Source organism: Phragmites australis, chromosome 3 (genome assembly GCF_958298935.1).
Source record: "Phragmites australis chromosome 3, lpPhrAust1.1, whole genome shotgun sequence".
In the NCBI taxonomy this organism is placed as follows: Eukaryota; Viridiplantae; Streptophyta; class Magnoliopsida; order Poales; family Poaceae; genus Phragmites; species Phragmites australis.
This window is the reverse complement of record NC_084923.1, coordinates 6,808,567-6,830,399: the sequence shown is the minus strand read 5'-3', so window position 1 is coordinate 6,830,399 and position 21,833 is coordinate 6,808,567. Positions and strand designations below refer to the sequence as shown.

At 45.1% G+C, this 21,833-nt stretch overlaps 3 protein-coding genes and 1 pseudogene across 4 annotated transcripts; 2 read left to right on the top strand and 2 right to left on the bottom strand.

Moving 5' to 3' along the window:
* Positions 1–969: 969 nt before the first annotated feature.
* Positions 970–3,555, top strand: LOC133911841 (endo-1,4-beta-xylanase 4-like; annotated as a pseudogene).
* A 161-nt stretch (positions 3,556–3,716) lies between these two features.
* On the bottom strand, positions 3,717–7,552 carry LOC133911842 (elongator complex protein 5). 2 transcript variants are annotated; one of them, XR_009908713.1, is made up of 10 exons: positions 7,234–7,552; positions 7,048–7,140; positions 6,153–6,328; positions 6,020–6,066; positions 5,364–5,433; positions 5,006–5,229; positions 4,810–4,899; positions 4,619–4,694; positions 4,226–4,486; positions 3,717–3,964 (listed from the first exon to the last, which is right to left on the bottom strand). XR_009908713.1 is itself a non-coding variant. In XM_062354270.1 (9 exons), exons 1-9 carry the CDS (start codon positions 7,401–7,403, stop codon positions 4,281–4,283), a joined length of 1,152 nt encoding a protein of 383 aa, XP_062210254.1. In that variant the 5' UTR covers positions 7,404–7,552; the 3' UTR covers positions 4,022–4,280. The 2 variants fall into 2 exon arrangements, 1 of the variants encoding a protein (XP_062210254.1); XM_062354270.1 differs by lacking the exon at positions 3,717–3,964 and having other exon boundaries at positions 4,022–4,486.
* Positions 7,553–7,609: 57 nt separating this feature from the next.
* Positions 7,610–10,835, top strand: LOC133911843 (uncharacterized). The gene is made up of 6 exons (XM_062354271.1): positions 7,610–7,748; positions 8,358–8,579; positions 9,217–9,392; positions 9,495–9,786; positions 9,918–9,998; positions 10,467–10,835. The coding sequence occupies exons 1-5, from the start codon at positions 7,669–7,671 to the stop codon at positions 9,988–9,990; spliced, it is 843 nt and encodes a 280-aa protein (XP_062210255.1). The 5' UTR covers positions 7,610–7,668; the 3' UTR covers positions 9,991–9,998; positions 10,467–10,835.
* A 589-nt stretch (positions 10,836–11,424) lies between these two features.
* Positions 11,425–14,723, bottom strand: LOC133910935 (endo-1,4-beta-xylanase 5-like). The gene is made up of 6 exons (XM_062353174.1): positions 14,587–14,723; positions 14,396–14,481; positions 14,175–14,221; positions 13,197–13,419; positions 12,939–13,102; positions 11,425–12,854 (listed from the first exon to the last, which is right to left on the bottom strand). The coding sequence occupies exons 2-6, from the start codon at positions 14,457–14,459 to the stop codon at positions 11,622–11,624; spliced, it is 1,731 nt and encodes a 576-aa protein (XP_062209158.1). The 5' UTR covers positions 14,460–14,481; positions 14,587–14,723; the 3' UTR covers positions 11,425–11,621.
* Positions 14,724–21,833: the final 7,110 nt, after the last annotated feature.

Here is a 21,833-nt window from a genome sequence, read left to right as displayed (position 1 = left end):
GCATGTGGACTATTGGATATTGATCCAATGAGTGAGAGGAAGTGACAGAGATTAATTTCATCCGAGAACAAGTCCCCATTAATAGAGAGGTTAAATAAGCCGGATCACTCCCTCAAACAAGCTCGATACTAGCTCCATCCTTTTTTACTTATCGTTCAAAACATGGATACATCTCCAATAAACACATTTGATCATTGCTCTTTACAATTACTTCTAAGTAAAAGTTGATAAAAATTTGATGACGTAAAAGTATTATCATGACAAATGAAATAGTATCATTTTCATGTGCCAAATCCTATTAGTTATGTGCGATATTTTTTTTTAAAAAAAATTTGACTGCATGCAGACGACATCTATTTAAGAACTGAGGTAGTGCATCTCTAATTGTAATTACTTACCTAGTCAATATGGATTTTAAAGCATCCAAGTTTAACTTTTCATTAAGATAGTCCTTACACTAGACAAACTCCCGAAGGAAAAATATTACAACATTTTTACTAGTCGGCGGCGGTGGCTCACCTAGCGCGTGGAGACCTTCTTGTGGGGAAGGGAAGCATGACAACATGCAGTCTAGTTCTTTTGGTTTTTAGTTTTGTGGCAAGGGACCATGCCCTATTTTTATCCCTTTCTTATTAGATGGATGGGAGGGGAGGTGGAGTGGAGTAACACGCGCAATCAACTTGTGCTTTATATAATAAAGATACCTTTCAACATCGTGCATATCAATGCATGCAAAGCTCTCCTGATTATTAGGTCAACCATTGTAAACCGTTGGTTAATTACCTCCCTATATATGCAACAGTCCCCGCCCCTATTTTTATCTTTTGCTATTACATTTCTCTTAATTCCTGAATAAACATGTACTAAATATAGCTCTTTGCTCGTCTTGTGTTCTCGCTTCTCATAGCTATATAAACAAAATTCTTTGAAGTCATGATACGATTATTTGTTGCTAGTGATAAAAGAAATATGAAGGTTTTCACAGGAAAGTTGGTCTTGCTCTTGTCAATTGTGCTATTTGAAGGTTAGTTATTTGGCTTCTTTCCGATGGTTTCAATTTCAGATTTACTTCTTAAAAAGTTAACACTATGCATATATTATTGTTTTGTTGCATTCCCTATATCTTGATTCCTACATATATAAATAATTCATGTCATAGGATTCTATATATGTTAGACAAATTGTGAATTCATACATATTAATTTTGCATATGTATATGGCACCTCTAAACTTTCAATCTTTTTCCTGGGAGAAGAATTATTTGTGTGTCTTTTTCCTGGGGGATGAATTACTATATTATCAAGATTGCATAACCATCTGTCTTCTCAACGCCGGTTGCTTGGTCAGATCAGAAAAAAGTTTCCTATGACTATTCAGCAAACATTAAGGCAAGTAGCATATTCTCTGTAGCAATTTCTTCCCATTTTATGTGTACATTTCCTTCAGCACGTATGGACGTCGACTGACGGGCCTAGCTCCGTGACGCTGGTGCGCGCAGTGTGCGAAGGAGCCGGAGAAACCTCTCTACGGTGGCAGCATCATCAGCGGCGCCGAGGCCCCGGCCCCCAAATCGACCAGCGGCAAGAAACTCCTGATAATGAAGAGCAAGAGCTCAGCCGCGATCAAGGGCTCCGTCCTCAAGGTCGAGCTCAAGAAGGACCACCATTACGCCCTCTCCGGTAATCAATACGAAGATCTTGTGACCTCATTGCAACGATTAGGTGTCGAGGACAATGTAGCCTAGGAAACAAACGTTTGTGCATGGTGATCAGCTTGGCTGCAGTTTTCCAAGGGCACCAGCGACATCAGTGCCGTGGTCGTGAACCCCGACGGCAAGTTCAACACCGCCGCCGTGATCGCGGCCCAGTCTGACTGCCGGACCTTGCTCAAGGGTGGTGCGACCTCCTTCGCCGAGGGCTAGGGCGATCTCTTCTTGAGGTAATGAACTACGCATGGAACGAAATCAGCTAAGTGGGATGAAGAACTGACGAAAGTTGAGACTGCAGAGCAACTCAACCGCGGAGATCATGGCGGAAAGCATGGCGCTGCAGGGGTTCAGCTTCGACGAATGGAAGGCTCACTGTGATGAAGCTATCACCAAGGTAATTTGGTCTTCTGTTCAACGCCGACGCAGAATAAAATGCCACAGGGAATCATCAGTTTGAAAGAACCGTGGGAACCGTCCGTGGAATGGATGCAATGGATGCGAAGGGTTTCCCGCTGGGCAACGCCATGACCAAGGAGATCCTTGGCATGCCCGAGTATGAGGAGTGGTTCACGAAGCGGTTCAAGTGGGCGACGATGGAGAACGAGATGAAGTGGTACAACACGGAGTTCCACGAGGGGAGTGAGGAGTACGAGGTGGCGGACAAGATGCTGGAGCTGACGTAGAAGCACATCTCGTTGCGCGGCCACAACGTGTTCTGGGACGACTAGAACCACCCGATGGAATGGGTGAGCAAGCTCAGCCTGCCCAAGCTCAAGGAGGCCGTGTCGAAGCGCCTCAAGAGCGTCGCCTCCCGTTACACCAGCAAGCTCATCCACTGGGACGTCGTCAACGAGAACCTCCACTTCAACTTCTTCGAGGATAAGCTCGGCAAGGACGCCTCCGGGGAGATCTTCAAGTAGGTCAACAAGCTCGACGACAAGCCCATCCTCTTCATGAACGAGTTCAACACGATCGTTGACAAGTACCTCGCCAAGTACCTCGCCAAGCTCAAGCAGATCCAATCCTACGCCGGCAAGGACCTCAAGTACGGCATCGGCTTGGAGAGCCACTTCCATAAGCCCATCGTCCCCCTACATGAGGGGCTCCTTGGACACGCTCGCGACCACTAAACTCCCCATCTGGCTCACCGAGGTCGACGTCGCTAAGAGACCCAAACAGGTGGAGTACCTGGAGGAGGTGATGAGGGAGGGGTTTGCGCACCCGGGGGTGAAGCAGAATTTCTGATCAGCACGCGCGGGCGTCCTGCATTGCTCGCGCCGTCCCGGCAGGCCTATCCACTTTCCATTTTTTGAAAAAAAATCGAAAACTTTTCTAAACAAACTTTTTCTCAAAATTTTCCCTCAAAACTTTGTTGGAAAACTTATTTGTAAAACCTATTCAAATAACTTATTCGGAAAACTTTTTTAAAACGAAAAGATTGGACGAATTTTTTCCAAAAACGGAAAGCGATGGAGCTATTTGAAAAGTTGCTAGTTACCTCCCTGGCAAGCATGAAATAGCAGCACTCAGGGTGAAGGGCATCGTGCTCTGGGCCGCCTGGCACGCCAAGGGGTGCTACGTGATGTTGCCTCACGGACAACTTCAAGAACCTCCCCGTCGGCGACACCATCGACAAGCTCCTCGAGGAGTGGAGGAAAGTGCCCGAGAAAGCCAAGACGGACGACAAGGGCGTGTCCGAGGCCGAGGCTGAGCTCTTCCACGGCGAGTACAACGTCACCGTGAAGCACAAGTCGCTCAAGGGGCCTCTCGTGCAGACGGTGGACCTGGACCAAGTCGGGGGCCACCATAAAGGCCTAACTGGTTAAGCTTAGTACACGTCGCTGTTCTGTTCTGAAATAGCTAGAGGCTAATTGCATTTGATTGTTGCAATAAAATGATCGAGGAGAAGAGACCATGGCAGTTATAATGTAAGATGGTTTGATGGTGGGCCCTGGTATTGCTGATGTTGCTCAAGCTGGTCTGTAAAACTACTTAAAAAGGAAATCTGTTCTGTAGAATATAATAAGTCATCAATTAATAATTATGCATCCAATTTAATCGTCTTGTGTATTTCAGCCGTACCAGACATCACTTTGCACTGGTAAAAAAAACTTCAATATTTCGAGTCTAGGCACACAAAGTCACGAAGGGCATAGACAACCACTGCCTCTAATTCCAATCCATGTCATTTAGGCCTCTAATGCCTGCCCCTATCAAACTTGGGCAAGTCAGATTTTTTGCTAAGGTTTCGGTTACCTACAATCGGGCCAAAGAATGGCGAAGAACACATCAGAATAAAATTAAACAGATATAGGTTTGTCAAAGTTTTGGCAACCATTAAAAAAACACAGAATTCTTGGGGTTATCAAAATTTTGGCAAGGTTGGTTTGTGCAAACATACTCTTAAGAAAGAATTATCTTTTTAGTGCTTCAAGATTTGTGCCTTTTCCAATTGACAAGGTGAAGCATAGAAACACTAAAAAAAGGCTAACTCACAAAAGATTACATTTCTATTACCTTGGATTGATCTGTGCATGCCACCATGGTAAAGAGCGCGTACATTGGCTAGAACTCATATGTCCAAATCATCATCTGGGTCTTCATCTGAATCAGGGTGCTCGTCATCTGAATCACGAATGTAATGTATCTCACCCTTCGCAGTTCCAGGTTCGGGAGCTTTTATTTCATTCACAAGGGCCGGTGCTGTTAAGTTCGGGTCTCCTTGAGCCTCAGCTAGGGATCGGCGGCCATCATATATACGAATAGTTGCGCCCTTTCCTGAGATAAATGTGCGAAAGCTTAGATCCAGATGTATCATCAATGCACCTCCCAGAGTCAAAATGCAACCAATGGTACCTTAAATTGAAGCTAATATGATACTTGGAAAATAACCTGACTTTATAAATTTACCTTGATGTTCAAAAGGAAGAACAACATTAGCCCTGTCACTGCGCTCCTTTTCTGACAGCTCAAGATTGAACTGAACCTGTTGAACCAACTTATCACAGTTCACAAACCAATATTGATACAGTATACCAAAACAACGACAAATGTATGCGGTACCTAACAGTATTTAACAGTTCTAGAGTGTACAAACTAACCTTAGGCACTAGACTTTGGTTCACTTCTGTGCTTACAGAAGGAGCAGAGACAAATTTGACATCATTTCCCTCAACATGTAAGTCCTCATACTGCACAGGTAGGGATTGTACTAAGTATTAACCCACATTGTTCATGGCATGGATTTTTTTTTTTTGGGGGGGGGGGGGGGGGCATTGAAGTAACTGGGAGCCTTACAAGGTGCTTCACCCGTCCATTTCGTCGTTTAAGGCGCACAATAATCTTTGCTTTTGAATAATTTTGCTCAAGGAAAGACATGTTTCCAGGACTTTCTCCATACACAGGATCTACAAGTGCTGGCTCCACACTAGCAATCATAGTAGAAAGGCATTGAAATGCTCGGGGCACCTTGGGTTCATGGAGGTCTGAATGCATTAGCCAAAAGATCGATGATACTTGATCTGCGATATGAGGACAAATTTACATTACTGCACTTTACTGATACTTGAAGTCATTTAGGTGTCATTATTTGAAATAAGTTTAAGTTGCACTATAACATGCATGGAAGATAGAACAAAAGAGAAAAAACAATTACCATGGCTTCGAAAATTACTAAGAAGACCTGAAATTGATGGCACTGAAGCATGCCTTAACATAGAGCTAATCTGAAATACCATAAAGGATGTTTGTTGTTAAGCATCAAAAGAAAGTAAAAGTATTATACAAGTCCAATGAGCCAACAAACTTCCAAATGATGTTACTCAGCTTGGTTGTTTGTAACATAAAGGATGTTTGGTGTTAAGCATAAAAAAAAGAGTAAAAGTATTATATAAGTGCAATGAGCCAACAGACTTTCAAATGATGTTATTCAGCTTGGTTGTTTGTGAGATATGAATGCTTTAGTTGATAGTTCCAGATATGCTATGGTACTTCACCGAAACTACAACCTACCAAATAATAACTGAGCTCTAATAACAAAACCATTGAAGTACAAGCCTATATGTTCTGTTTAATTTTGTCTCGTACTTCCAGAAATTGCAAGGTAAACTTCATTTGCCATATCAAAGCCAGACAGTTCCATGGATAACTAAACATGGACAATAAAAATAATCTTCAACAGAATGCAGCTATATCTGTAGGAAGCCAATTTCATATATGGGGAAACAAAGTTACTATATAAAATCTGAGCCACAAGGCCCAAGTATTGTTTCCACCCACAAAAAGGTTCACGGAGAAGTAAGTAGTACTTACCGAGTCAACAGCTATAGAAAAATATGTTTTGCCCTCTCCTTCAAACCCTGACATCCATGGCATAAGCAGGTAAGGAATAGGGTGTAACCAAAGGAACACTTACAAGTAAAAAATGCTCCACATCAGATAATACCTCCTCCAAGTTCAGTAGTGGAGTACATTAATTTTTCAACATCCTTTACATTTCTAAAAACAGTAATGTTCTCTTTGTTTGTTGTGGTCTGTGTTCTACTGTTCTCTTGACGCTGCTGATTATGAATCTTCTGCTTCCATCCAAGTGGGTCTGAATAGCAATCCAATATCCGAACACTGTTAAATGCATGTAAAAATTCTTAAAGTTACTGCAGGTTCGTGCACATTTTACCAATCATAATACACTCTACACTTACAAGCAATGTGACAATATAGTGAATATCGTTTCACCCTGAGGTGACGTGCCAAACTGCCAAATTCTAATTTGCAAATGAGAAATGAGAGTGTATTATTTATGAACTTTGAATTTCTTTGCATAGTGGTCCCCACAATTCCATTTGGTATTTTCCTCACCAAAAGAGTCCTTCCAAATCTTATTGTTCACATGTTGAGACAACAATAGTTCAGATCCAACCAAGACAAATAGAAAATAAAAATTATTAATATATTTTAAACATCAATGTAAATGCGTAAGCACGCTGTCCAGAAAATTAATTAATATAAGCATGAAGTCTGATCTACGTTTAAGGAGAAGTAATGTCGGATATGCATTAGAACACTCAGATAGGGAAGTAGCTCTGATTTTACAATCAATCTCAGATTTTTCATATGCCTATTCTGCTCCAATGCTCTTTTTTCAGTATTATCAGAACACCTGTTTCCTAAAAAAAGTTGCTGAAGTCGGATTTGGAGGCCTGTGTCCATGTCCCAGTAACATTTCCTGTGTCAGGTTTGCCAACTCGGACCCTCAAATCAGAGTAGGCTTGGGATATCGGCACCGGTGTTCGTGTCCAAGTAACACTATTTTCTTTAGAAATGTTTCTATGAGATCATACCATCGATCCAAAGCATTTGAATCAAGGCCGCGCCGCCGCATGAAGTCCAGGTACACCTCCGGGCTCCGATCAAAGGCCAAAATAACCAGCCCCCTGCAACACCACAAGTTCACAACCAAACAAATTAACATCACCAGCCAAATCTACCAAACCATAAGCACCTGAAGGTGAAGATCCTAACGATACCTGGCCTGAGCCTTCCCTGCGGCGATCTGGGAGGCGAGGGCGGCCGCGACGTGGAGCATCGCGCCCGCGGCGAGCGGGCAGCACTGGAGGGAGCCCTCCACGGCCAGCGCTGGCGCGTGCTCGCCGTCGAGGCGCCCGTCCCGGAGGCACCTCACGGCAGCCTCCGCCATCTCAGCTGTCCACCGGCCGCCGCCGCCGCGTCCCGTAGCGCTTAAACCCTAGTTCGCGCGAGATGCCGAGACGATTCGTTTCGCAAAGCTCACGTAGGCTAGGAATTAGCGGCGGGGCCCAGTCGTCAGAGAGACTCGGATATAGTCAAGCCGAACTCGTTTTGACCCCTTCTCGAAAGCACTCGTCATCTCCTGCTCCTCCGCCGCTGGTTCGCTTCCGGGCTCCTCTCGCGGCGGCGGACAGGGGAGCAAGAGGAGAGGGGAGATGAAGGCGTGCGCGAAGGCGGCCGGGGAGAGGCTCCCCCTGGTTCGTCCTCCGTCCACCAGGCAGCCGCTGGCTCGGAGGTCCTCCGATTCTTCTCTGCTTGCTCCCTAATTGATGCGCTCGTTTTTTGGTTCTCTCTTTCACATGCTTAAGAGATTGTCAATTATGTTCTTGTATAGAAACGCCGGATTTGGCATGTATTAGATTAGTATGAGTTGTTTTGCTTGTGCGCATGAGCTAAAAAAAACATTGTTCCAGGTGGTCTGACCTTATCGATTAATTACTTTGTTTTTCTGCCCTTTTTCTTGGTTTGCCAATGTAAGATAAATACAAACCAATTTAAAAGTCGCATCCCCCTCGTTCTTTTATCTGGACGTAAATCATGTGATAGCAAATCTATTATCAACTGTATCTGCGCAATAATATTTTGTGTTTTCTTTAATCATAAAAAATGGAGGGGGGGGGGGGGGGGCGTTAGTAATTTTTTTTTTTGGTTTGCTAAATAATTGCACACCACTTTAATAGTCTCTTCAAACTTACTTGGTTGGTTGAGACTTTCTGCTTATACTGTTTGCTATTCATGGAGATTTTTTTAGCGCACAGGAGAATTATGTGTTTCTTTTACTGAAGCGTTATGGAATCTTCATTTGGATTACCACGTGAGGTACTGACACAATTGTTTTGTGCAGCTTTGTAAAGGTAAGCAGATTATCCTCTCAACATGAGACAAGGTCTGTAGTGTCCTGCTCAGTTAGGGTGTCAGAAAACACGGCACACAGAATGGAAGCCAAGGCAGAAAACATTTTCCCAGCAACGAAAGATCATGTCGTGAAAGCAACTGATGCAATCAGCAGAGGGAAAGTGATCGCGGTGCCCACAGATACAATATACGGGTTTGCTTGTGATGCCTGGTTAGTGTCTTTTTATTTCCCTGTTGTGCAGGAATTTTAACGTATTGCTTTCTTTCTTTTGTCCTGCTGTTTTCATGTTGACAACAAATCAGCGCACACTACAGTGATGCGCTGAGATTCTATAGCACAGCAGATCCAAAAGCGCTTACAACTCCAGAATCAAGTTATGGGGAATCTGTACCCATATAAATTAGTCAACGAAAAATCCACAAACATTTCAGAACTTTCATTAGTTACTTTTGAATTTTGCTTTTCATCTACAGTTAAAAGTTAGAAGGACTTTTTCACCCTTTCAAGATAAGAATTTCATTTAGGAGGTCTTTGACTGCAGTTATTTCTTTCCGGCGAGGAAAACCCTATGTCTCTTTTATTAAAGGATCTACAAATCGTTTGGAACAAACAGTTTATAAGCACCAGTATGGGCAAAATGAAAGAAACTACATGAGCGGCACACCTGCTGAAATAAAAGTGTATGCAAAAGAGAAAATAAATATATTCAGTTTAGCACAAATAGACAAAGTTTTTGTGACATAGATCAAGACATCAAAACGTCCACCTGAACTCAGCACCTTTGACTGCATTTCTATTTGCGTTATTCATTCATTGGTTCATTTTTAAGAAGTGCTCTTCATGACAGCTCTGCAGGGGCAGTTAATCACATATATGATATCAAGGGGCGCATACAAACACGCCCTTTGGCAATCTGTGTTGCTGATGTCTCAGACATATCACGGTTTGCTTTAGTGGATCACTTGCCATATGGCTTGCTTGATAATCTACTTCCTGGGCCTGTCACTGTTGTTCTGAAACGAGGTGTGGATACCCTTCCATTTTTTAGAGTTTTACCCACATCTTTCTTGAAAGCAGCATGAGGTGTTTGAACATACTCTTTATTTGTTATTTGTTTACATATAGGTGAAAACAGCATATTAGAGGGATCACTTAATCCTGGCTTGGATAGTATTGGAGTTCGTGTGCCAGATTTGGATTTTATACGCTCCATTGCCCGTGGTGCTGGAAGTGCACTTGCACTTACTAGCGCCAACTTAAGCGGACAGCCTAGTAGTGTCAGTGTCAAAGATTTCGAGGATTTATGGCCACATTGTTCATATGTCTTTGATGGTGGAATACTTCCTTCTGGACGTGCTGGCTCAACAATTGTTGACCTAATAACACCGGGAGTCTACAAAATATTGAGAGATGGAAGGTAAGCAGCAATAGTGATATCAAGTCCACAAAACTTTAATTAAATCCCTCTCATCAATTTGAGCTAAAGCATGGAACCGTTTTTAACGCAAAGTTTAGATGAAATCTTTGACACTAAATACAAATTTGCAGCTCAAGGGAGGAAACAACAGCAGTGCTTGGCAAGTTCGGCTTTGTCAAAGCTTCACGACAACCTGGTGCTTGACAAAGTTGGTAGGATCAAATTGTTTCTCTCCCATCTTTTTTCTTGTTTAATCTGGTGATGTATCAGACTATAGGCTGTTGTTTGTGCTTTTCTTTTTTCCCTCTTTGTCGTGGTGATTTAATGTTATTATGTTAAGTAGAGTAGTAGATTAACATTGTTTTAAGGCGTGTGGAGTGAGACGTGGATTTGTTTTGCTGCATATGAAGCAACTCAGTTTGGAACTTAGGATGTGTGTGTTGTGCACACGACAGAACTCGTGCAAGGAAATATTTCCCTTTTCTGTTTTGTCTCTGTTTCACTCGTGATCATGCTTGTTTGCTTCCAGTCCAGATGACATCAACTCTTTGGTTAGTAGACTTACTAAAAAATAATAGAGGTCAGAATCATGAGTGGAGATGATGTCATCTAAAAACGAAGTACTCAAGAGTTGATATTTAAATGAGGGGAAATGATTTTTGCCTCTCCTTTCATTTCAGCAAAAATAACTTCATGTGAGAACAAGAAGCATCAAAGTGGCCGCAGCTAACTTTGACCTGAAGCCAAAGCCAATGGATGATAAGCTGAAGCATGGAATATTTTGTTAGGGTGCTCAGGAGTCTGGCCAGCTCGCTATACTCACAGCTGGTTTCCCTACCCTAGGTCTCCATTAGACAAGCCTGATAGGTGAGAGACTTTTTATTTTTTTATGTCATGTTCCTCCGTCATCAATTTTTGATGTAGAACTAAATTTAACAATCTCCTCCATCACACATAATCTGTGTGACCCTAGAGACGTTTTGGTTACACCTGTAACAGTACGACCCTGAAGATGTTTCGGGTTTTGCCAATCTTAGGTTTTGGTACCACTTGTTAGGGTGCACAACAGACTAGCTTAACTCGCTATACCATGAGCTGGTGTCCTTAGATGTGATATCCTAGTCCAACACAGAGTGGTTTGGTGGGTCGGTGTGCATGCGCATGAGTACTGCAGCGTCATGATACTGTAGCATCAGGACTTTAGTCCGGTATCGTGAGTTGAAAGAGAGTTGAACCAACTTAAATAGTCAGCCACTAGAAGCATAATAACTTATATTGGAACCTTTTTGCGAAGGGAGGGCGAAAGCGTAAAAGAGTTATTATGTAGGTATAATTCATTCGACGTGTGAGTGGCCTAAGTCATTTTTCGAGCTCGGGACGTTACACTAGCATAGGTCTTAATTGGTCTATTATACACGCATACCCAACGTTATGTCAACAATCTTAATGAATCTATTATACACATATATCTAACCAGAGTCACGATCAAAGTCGTCAATTTAACCTAAAAGACTAGCTTAATAGATTTGAGACCTACTTTTTATATCATACATACTCTTTGTAATCAATTTTCGATGATGTGAGACTAAATCCAACATATTTCACTTGGGAATCTTCAGGTGTAGAATAGAAATGACCTTTATATTTGCGTACTTGCCTTTCACTGTAATTTTTCAAGGTGAAAATTGATACATGAACGGCTAAGCTTCTAAGCTTACACAATTCTGACACAATACAATAGCAGGTAATTTATCTGGCATACAGTACAATAACGTGATCTCCGAAGCCCTGACTGAAATATTGCATTGCACCTAGCACTTGAAGAATCAGCTGGTCTAGACCTGGACGTCAATGAAGTAGTGATCACTGCCCGAACCCAGCTCGACCTTGATGCTCCGGGAGACGGAGCTGTTGAGCGACGGGTGGCTGACAGTGACTTTGTACTCGCCGTGCACAAGCTCAGCCTCGAAGTAGCCCTGTGCGTCCGTGGCTCCGGCCCGCGGGGTCGCCCGCCACTCGGCGATGAGCCGGTCCACCACGTCTCCCTGCGGCAGGTTGTTGAACTCGTTGTCGGTGAGGCACATCACGTAGCACCCCTCCGGCTGCCACGCCGACCACAGCACGATCCCCTGCACCGCCGGGTGCGCGTACGCCTCCCTCAGCACCTCCTCCAGGTGCTCCGCCTGAGACGGGCCGGCGGCGACGTCGACCTCGGTGAGCCAGACGGGGATGCCAGCCTGGGCGAGGGTGTCGAGCGCAGCGCGCATGTAGGGGATGTTGGGGGTGGTGAAGTGGCCCTCGAGGCCGATGGCCATGCCGGCGCCATTCTCAGGGTAGCTGGCGATGATCTGGCGCAGCCGCTGCAGGTACCTGCCCGGCAGCGCGGCCATGTCGCCGGGCTGCTCCAGCGTGTTGAACTCGTTCATGAACATGAGCGCCGAGCCGGCGTCCAGCAGCCGCGCGGCGGCGTAGAACGCGGTGGACGCGTCCCACCCGAAGCGGCCCTCGTAGAAGTTGAAGTGCAGGTTCTCGTTCACCACGTCCCACCCGATGACCTGCCCGGCGTACCGCGACACCACGGACCGGATCCGCCGCGACGCCGCCGCCAGCAGCTGCGGGTACGGCAGCGACTGCACCCACCCGGGCTGCTGGCTCGGCTGGTCCCAGAACACGTTGTGCCCACGGACGGCGATGCCGTTGGACTTGGCGAACGCCAGCATCGCGTCCGGGACCGAGTAGTCCTCCCGCCCCGGCACCGGCTCCGTGCTGTACCACTTCATCTCGTTCTCGAAGGTGGTCACCGCGAACCGGGACGCAAACCACGTCTGGTACGCCGAGTTGGTCAGGATGTACCGGCTCATGGCCGCGCCCAGCGGGAAGCCATTCCGGACGGTGTCCATGGACACCGCGGCGCCCTCGAGCGGGTTCCCCGAGGAGTCCGTCGCTTGAAGCCGCACCATCTTCTTGCGCGCCGCGACGGTGGACTCGGCGCGGTGCGCCGTCCACTCGTCCTTGGAGAACGGCTTCAGGGAGACGCTGTCCACCCATATATCAACCGTTGCGTTGCTCTGCGCACGCACGTAAATCTCGGTCATTTCGTGCAAAATTTGGTCGTCTCCGTGAACTAATGATGAAGCTTAATCGATTCTTACCTCGAAGTAGAGCTCAGCAGGCCCCGAAGAGGCGGCGGTGAGCCCGCCCTTGAGCATGGACCAACAGCCGGCCTTGGCGACGACGCCACCGGCGTGGATGAAGTCATTGGCGATCTTGACGATCGCCTGCACGTCGGCGCTTCCGTCGCTCACCTGAAACCACGCTGCACGCGCGCGACGGGGCTCAGCTTCAGCCCCATAAATTGCAAATCACTTGTGACGGGCACCGTAATTTGGAGCGTTAGCTATCGATCGTACCAGACAGGGTGTAGTGCGTGTCGTTCTGCAGGTACACCTTCTGGCTGACGCTCTGGTACGGCAGCGTCCGGTTCAGCGCCATGGCGAACCCGTTGCCCGCCGCCGAAACGCTCTCGCAGACGCTGCCGTACCCGAACGCCGACCAGCCCAGGAGGCCGGCGCTGAAGTCGGCGTTGCGGAGGATGCCGCCACCGTACTGAGGCTCCAGCGGCTCCGGCAAGCACTGCAAGCATGCATCCATGGAGTCAGGTTTCAGAATGTGCACCGCAACTCAGCCAATGCATCAATACTAAACAAAGCAGTTTAATCACCTCATTAACAGTGCTAAACAAGTAGCCTAATCATCAATTAACAGACATGACATGACATGACCGGAGATCGATCACTAATTTGTCCGTTTATTCAACTAATCCATTTGGCAGATGCAATTGCATTCTCGCATATTCGGAATCCTTGAGGAAAGCACGTATGAAGAGTACGTCATGTTCATCTGATCTCTTGGCAATACGCAGATGCTTTGCTTTGCTATGGACACATGCATGCGTGCACCTGAGATCACCGGGAGTTCAGACGCTAACGACTAAATTATCAGTATCTATTAAAATATTAAATGACGTGTGCATATTTGTCGAGCTTGGGGTAGCTTATATGACACGTAAATACACTCGACGGCGCAGCGGCGGCGCCGGCCGCTGTCGTGCATGGCACTGGAAAGCATATAGCGTACGCACGGGCAAGTAAACATGGGAACGGGAATGGGAATTCCATCTTAACTCGCAGCGGAAACGCATTGCGTGCGGTTGATTATCGTGCGGCCTGTGATAAACCCAGCCAAATACTATATGATTATTTGCTAAACTAAGCAGGTATGCCGGCCGGCCGGCCCGCCGGCGAAGCTTCTGCTGGACCACGACGGTGTACTACGCAGGAGCTGGGCAAGCGAAAGCAAAAGGACGTAGGAGCAGAGGCTTCGATTACCTGGATGGTTGCTGAATAATCGTAAGGAAGAGATTTCACCATGCAACCTGCAGACAGAGAATGCAACCATGCAATGAGTAAGCCGATCTTTCTATAGAGTTTCCGATGAATGGTCACATGAAAAACTTGTAGATGTTCTCTTGTTGCACGAGCTAGCTAGCTAGCGCTCCATTTATCGACACGAACCAGCTGGTGAGCTGAAGCAGAAGCTTTATTTATACCTTGCAGGAGAGCAATCCATAGAAACCAGAGCACCAGTTTCTCCATCAGATTGTTAACCTTCATTCTCCCTCGGCACGAAATCGATCTGCAGTAAGCATCGACAACAACGCAACTGTTTTAAACATGTCTTGGCAATCATAAGATGGTCTGCGAAGAAGCAAGGCGCTAGCTCAGACAGAAAGTGTTTTACCCTGCAGAAACCAAGGTGTTTGTCAGTGCAAGTAGACAGTGGAGGACTGGGAGGCGGTCGATCTAGTTATACGGAGATTGTTCTGCTCTGTTCAGTTATACGGAGAGCTAAGCGTTCGGGACCATGGAATGATCTTTGCGTGGTCTCCCATTTATAGGCGAGGCCGAACACCTCTGCAACTCTCCGTGGGGATATCCGTTGCATTTCCTTGTTGGGTGTGGTCACCTACGTACACGGGAGAGCTTGCGAGCGCGAAAGAAGAGGAAAGAGTGCTCGCAAGGGCTTTGACTTCATCGCAAGCCTCTTGTCCCCTTATTCTAGTTAGTGGTGGGTGCCTACCAAGTGTGACTTGGCAGACGAACGCAAGGCATTCCGTAGTGCGAGGGTGTTTGCAAGAGCGAACCTAGAATTTAATTAATGGTGGTGTTAACTACATAATTTAAAATAAATATTGGTTATAAAGATTAATTTATCCTAGTACATATGTTGTCAAAATAAAATAATTAGTATTACCTCTTGATATAAATACTTATCGCTTTGATTAAGATATTATCAAACTTTAAAACTTTAACTGACAATAACTTCTGGAATATTTAGTTAAAAATATGAAAATCATATGTACAGATTTATCTTGAAAAATATTTATATAATATTATATTTTTATTAGATATTATAACTATATTTTAATAGAAAATAATTGTCAAAATTGTACATCAAAGACCATAAAAAGTTAAAATGGTAAGTATTTATGAACAGATGGAGTATTAAGGCTAGACGAAAAGCTCGTAGCTCGCGAGCTAGCTCAGCTCGTGTCTAGCTCGGCTCATTCCAAAATCTAATGAGCTGGACCAGAGTTTTAACTCGTTTAGATAATAAGTCAACTCGCAAACATCTCGCAAGCCAAACGAGCTAGAGCCATCTTCTGCATCATATCTCTTCCTTTCACTGTAGTCATCATTTTACTTATTGGTCATCTTCATCTTCGACGAAGAGGCTCCTTACCAGCCTACTTAACTTTTTATTGGTCAGTTCCTCATTACAATGTATCTCTTATCTTTTTTTTCCTCCCATCGATCGTTCATTTAGACTTAGCATGTATAAACGGATATATGGGGAACGTTGTTTCAATTTTTTTTAGGAATGTTTTGTTTCAATAGCAGAACATATATAGGTGGATCTGTCTGCTGTTGTGCTACATGTGAGTTTGAAAATTTTTTAGAAGAGATTCAGCTTACAATAATTATAACTCTAATTAAATTATGCAAAAAGTACTATACTCGTAGATATCATTACTATTATTATATGATTTTATCGATATATTTTTAATAGATGTTTATATTATTTTTATCCTAATAATGAGCTGCTCTCTTTAAAAAAAAATAACGACGTGCTCACGAGCCAAACGAGCCGAACCGAATTAGTTTTTCTACTCATTATATTAAACAAGCTAAACGAGTCGAGAACTGAGCTGGCTTGTTATGCAAACCTGGGAGTACTAAAATATTGATTTACCTTGGTGCGATACCACAACCTAGCTTCGCTCCTGGTGTTTTGGTATCCCATGTATCACTGTATGCCTCAGCCGGCGCTACCTGCATCTGTCTTTTACTTCAACCGATATGCATTCTCGACTGAACTTTTTATGGAGTAATTGGTTAACTTAGAACCACATTGGACACAAATAGTAATTGGTTAACTTAGAACCGCAGCTCAAATTTGTGTCCAATGATTTAACCCATCTTATCTTCTAAAGGTCATATGTACATTTGAAATATTTATACCGGTTTTTAGTTACCTGTATATGAAAACCTTGTGCTCGGTCCAGTACCGCATGCGAACCGGAGCCAGCTTTGGCAGCCGGCAAGTCGAAGGAGAGGAGGGCACCTATGTATCGTACTATTTCTCTTGGAATTCAATTTTTTTTAAAAATATGAGTACTCGTATCAAATCTAAAACTTAAATCCAAGTGAACAGGTTCAACCACAGAGACTCTAACCATCTGTAACATAAGCATGAAAAGTTGAAACGAAAAAAAAACATATATACACATGTGGTGCACCAGAGATCCAAACAGATCCTGGTTCCTCCAACATGCGATGGCCGTATATACCAAAGTCGAAGCTAAGCCCCACAAGCTTTCTTTACCTGTGAACGGGCTATCGCCCAATATTTGCCAAAGACGCTTCTACCAGCGCGTCATGTGAATGTCCGGGTCTGATTCAGGGGCTGCGGTTTTAACTTATAAGACCAGCTCTTCCCCCGTGCCGGAGTACGTGTGCGCCCTAAAGCTAACAGCTCGTGACCATACATAGCATCAAAATATTTGTGACGTGAAAGGACAAAGAACGTAATGCTGATTAGTGAAACCAAAACATGAAGGTCCTGCTGTAGCTATCCATCGTCAGTTACCGTTCCTTCGAGGGCAAATAAGTGAAAAAGGTAATTTCCTCCTCTCTTTGCCCTTCCTTGCTTGGGTGAACGCATATACCTAACGTGATGGCATTGTTACAAATGAAAGAAAACTGTACTTAGTGTTGATACTGCTTGCCGAAAGTCTTGTATATTGTCTTTTTGTTGGATTTCAAATTTCTAGGAAGAGCGTCATTCAGAAGATCTGAAAACAGAGGTATGATGGCACGGTGGACACATCACACTTCATACTGACAAAAAACATGGAATAGGAAGGAGTTCAGAGCTGGCTCCTGCTACCAACTATGTATGTTCTTCATGTAGAATCTTTCCTCAGTAATAGTGCTCCTACTAATCACCAAACGTAAAGTACTCTTACGTCTTAAATAACATTTTCCGCATACAATGGAATAGCAGTAAGCAACATAAACGGGATGAGCTCTTCCCATAATAAGATAACAAAGATGACAACAGTAATACACTTGAGGAACTCGGAAGATAGCTACCCGCCTCGTCCGCTCTGGCAACTCTGGGAGCGACATCACCTCCAGCCCAACAAACATCGTAGCAAGCTAGCTCTGGTCGTTGTCGCCGGTGAAGCTAGAACCGCTATCTCCCGGCTTCGAAGGCACGCCGGCAGCGACGTCCAGTGACTCCTTCGAAGCTGGGAGATAGCAGTTCCAGCTTCTTTTCCCCCATGCCATTCTTTCCTCTCCCCTCCTCCCCCCCAATTCCCCTCCCCCCCTGTTGGCTTCTCTTCCTCGGCTGCAGACCCAGCCACCGTTCCTCTCCAGGCGACTGGATCCAGGTGTCTAGGGCCGGATCTTTTCTGGCGGCAGTGGATCCGCGCGGCGGTGGCTGGTGCTCGTCGTCGTCCGCTCGGGCGACGCCGTCTGTTTGGGGTCGTTTGCACCTTGCCGACGCCGGTCCTCTGCTACTTGTCGGGGTGCTAGCTGGCCGTCAGGGTCCTTGTTGACACACCTTGCCATGGTCGCGCGGGGTGCTAGCTGTGGCCTGGGGGTTCCAGGGCGCTACCTCCAGCTGGTGGCTCTGCACCCTGAAAGTCCTTGATGTCGATTAGAGGGGGGGTGAATAGTCATTTCTAAATTTAAAACTCAGTAGCGGATCAGACAGTGTCCGGACACTCTCGCTCAATCTAGATACTCTGGGTTCCGGAGTATCCGAGTTCACCCAAATTATCCGGACTATACAGGAACTCGAAATCAAAGTAAGTTTAAGTGAATCTACTAAAGTCTACGAGCTACCACTGTATCTCTAAGATGGATATGTTCTTCTCAACAATAATCATGCACTCAAATACTCGTAAGCAACAATATTGAGGCAAATCCTCAAATGACAATATGAGCGAATAACTTGCAAGAAATTAAATGGAGACAAGATTTGTTTTCAAAGTTCGGCCACCTCACAAAGAAGTGCCTACGTTTCTGTTGAGGAGCTCACAAAGAGCCGGGTCTTTTTCAACCCTATCCTCACCCAAGCGACCACAAATATTGAGCTAGGGTTCTTACTCAATTCGTGGGTGATACAAACTCCCCGTGGCACTCCACAATGATTGGGTGCTCTACTGGTGACATCTTGCCGTCTAGAAGCACAAAGCTTCAAAAGAATAAGACTGCAAATCGCAGCTTGGCAAGAACTCAAAATGCTCAAAAAAATTCTTGTTGCTCTCTTGCTCCAAATCTCACTTCTCAAACCAAACTCACAAATCTTCGCAAAGATTAGGCACTAGAGGGGTTTGGGAGGGCTATTAAATGCTCTAGAGAGTGTGTATGCACTGGTGGTTCAACATCAATAAATGAGAGGGGGTGAAGAGGTATTTATACTCTTCCCCTAAAAACTAGCTGTTACCGTGCTATTTTGACAGACTCGAAGTATCCGGGTTCACCTGAAATCTCTGGGTAGCACAGAAACTCACGTACCTAACCTGTCAGAATTAGCCGTTACACTGACCCGGAGTATCCAGGTTCACCCGGAAACTCCAGGTAACACTTTGAGAAAAACCAGCTAGAACACTAGTTCGGAGGATGCCCGAAAGATCCGGAAGCACTAGGACTCATAGACTCCAGACCAACTCGGAGACTCCGGCTAAAAAACCTTAGTTAAACGAGAGCCTTTCTCGGAGTCTCACTTGGAGACTCCGGGACTTAACAGCGTCCAAAGTATCTGGACTAACTCGGAGACTCCAGGCTTAAAATTAAAGCAAAACCGAGAGCTCTTCTTAGAGTCTCACTCGGAGGCTCCGGAACATTTGCACAGTCCGAAGTATCCGGGCTATCCCGGAGATTCCGGGCACAGAATTAAAGCCAAACCGAGAGCTCTTCACAGAGTCTCACTCGGAGACTCTGGAACACCTAACAGAGTCCAAAGTTTCTGGACCAATCCAGAGACTCCGGAACCAGACAACTCTGCCCTATTTTCCAGGTGTTTCGTGGGCGATGGTGTCTCTCAAAATTGGTTTTCAAAAAATACTTTGAGCACTGAGACACTACCAAAACTACAAAAAGCATACCTCTTTATAATATGACATTCCTAAAACTCAAATTCAAAATAAAACCGAGTTGAACTCTATGAGTTTCTTCATATCGCTTCTCCTTTCTTTTTGAGGGACATTGACTTCTTTTAACCTTTTTCAACGGGACTAAACCTGTTCATAAACTTGATAAACCCATTAGTCTCTTAATCTTTTGTCATCAATTAGCCAAAACTCACAAGGGGCCTAGATGCACTTTCCCACCCCCCCACCCCGGTCGGTTAGCCTTGGCGCATCGTGTTGGAAGGGGGCTGTTTTTGGCCCTCAAGGCTCCTTGCGACGGCCAGCTGTGGTTCTAGACGATGTTGGTGTTACCTGGCGATCATGTCGTGCTTATGTTGTCGGGTGCTTTGTGCCCTGGTCGTCTCTTTTGGCGATTGCTTCTTGTGATGCTGGTGTTCTTATGCAAGTGGTTGGTCTGGTAGACCTGTCAAGCCATTGGCTTCATGGGGTTGTGTCGTGGTAGGGGAACCTTGGGCGAAAGCCCTGGCAGGCTTCTTGCCATTGCCGATGACGGTGACGCCCGCGGGCGTCATAACCTCCATAGAGGCGTTGTGTCGACACTTCCCCCATGGAATCTCTCCGGGTGAAAACCCTGTCCGACCTCCTGGACGAGCAATGACGGTTCCTTTACCGCTTCCTTCTTGAAAGCGTCATTTTGGAGAATCTCTATGTTTTTTGTTACAGCCAGTGATACGCCTTGCAGGGCATACCATCATCCTTCGTTGTCCCCTTCTAGACGGGGCCTTCCATCTCCTTTCGACGCAACAATGGCTGCGCTCCGACGTCCCAGGACCCTTTCTTTGTGCTTGTGGTTCGGCATGGGGGCTACCGACCGTGTTGAGTTGATAGGCGTGGGAGCAGAGTTCCGCCTGTGGTGTTGTCGGGAAGTTCTGGTTGAGGTGCTAGCTAGATGCAGTGTTGGCAGGATAGCGTCGTGGGGTGTGGATAATTGTTCGATGGTTATTGTGTTCGGCAGGTTGTTTGCTTCTTTCCGTGCCGAGTCGTCCGGTTGTTAGTGGGGTTTGGGTTTCTCTTCTTTCTTGTGTTACGTGTGAGTTGTGCTCCACGGGTTGTATCATTTTGCTTGTTTTCGGCCCGGTTTCTCTTATAAACTGGATCATTTTTCTTCTTAATGCAATGACACATAGCTCTCTTGCGTGTTCGAGAAAAAAAAAATAACAACACTTAACTCAAGACACTCGAGGATGACTGCCCACAGAATATAGTTTTCGAGTACAAGAAAAATTGAAGGAAACAGAGTTCCAGGGCCACAGAACACACAAGAAACAGAGAAGAATATATAGTCGTATGCATAGCCGCCCCACTACACCAACGAGGTGCCACTCACCATTGGCTGACAGTATTGAAATACTCACAATGTAGTATAGTGACCTTTGACGGGAACCGGCCAGTAAGGCACAACCAACGGAACATACAGGGGAGTAGAGGACGAGCAGGAGCTTACAGGAGGAATCTTCCCTTTCATGGGTCATGCAAAACCAAGAGAGCCGGCTTAGGGATGCAGACGGCAGTGTCCTATGCTTGGCTGGCCTCTTTCTTCATGAGGTATAACAATATTAACTCGTCTTTCTACCAAACAGTATTCATCATTGTTTAGGTATGAAAATGACAAATTCAAATGCATGATGCTTTGCCTTTTATTATTCTAGCACTTGTATGTGGCACTCAAGACAGTTGAGCCAACTATGTTGTTCGTCATGAAATTCTTAGTGTTCTCTTTTTCTTCTTTGCAGGGAACTTCAAGCAAGTTGTACATTTGATGCTGGCGAAAAGACAATTTTCTTCTAAGCAACAAGATACATTTGATTGCAGACCAGAACCTGGCAGGTGGAGAGAACAGAAGATTGAACTGATTCCGTACATATTGTTATTGCAGGCAACAGCAGGTGGACTTGAAATATTGTAACGCAAAATATTTCATGTGCTAACACAAAAATTAGGCCCGGGGTCTAAACTAAGTAAAATAGAAACTGTAATCACAATTTCTACATACGATTAATACGAGTTCGTTAAAGAGTGTTCACAAAATGGTTTTTAGCCACAGTATGTTAGCTTTGCTAAAGAGCCAGGTATGCATTTTTTTTGCAAGCAGCAATAACACTATGGCACCATATATGCTCTTCAGTATACGATAGCACTGGGTGCACATAGGGACCAACGTTGATTACACCGAATTACCAGCAATGAAACGAAAGAATGTCAATATGTAGTATATTGAACGTTCGATTTGCTGAAAGTTTGTTACTGAAAACTTACTCATATT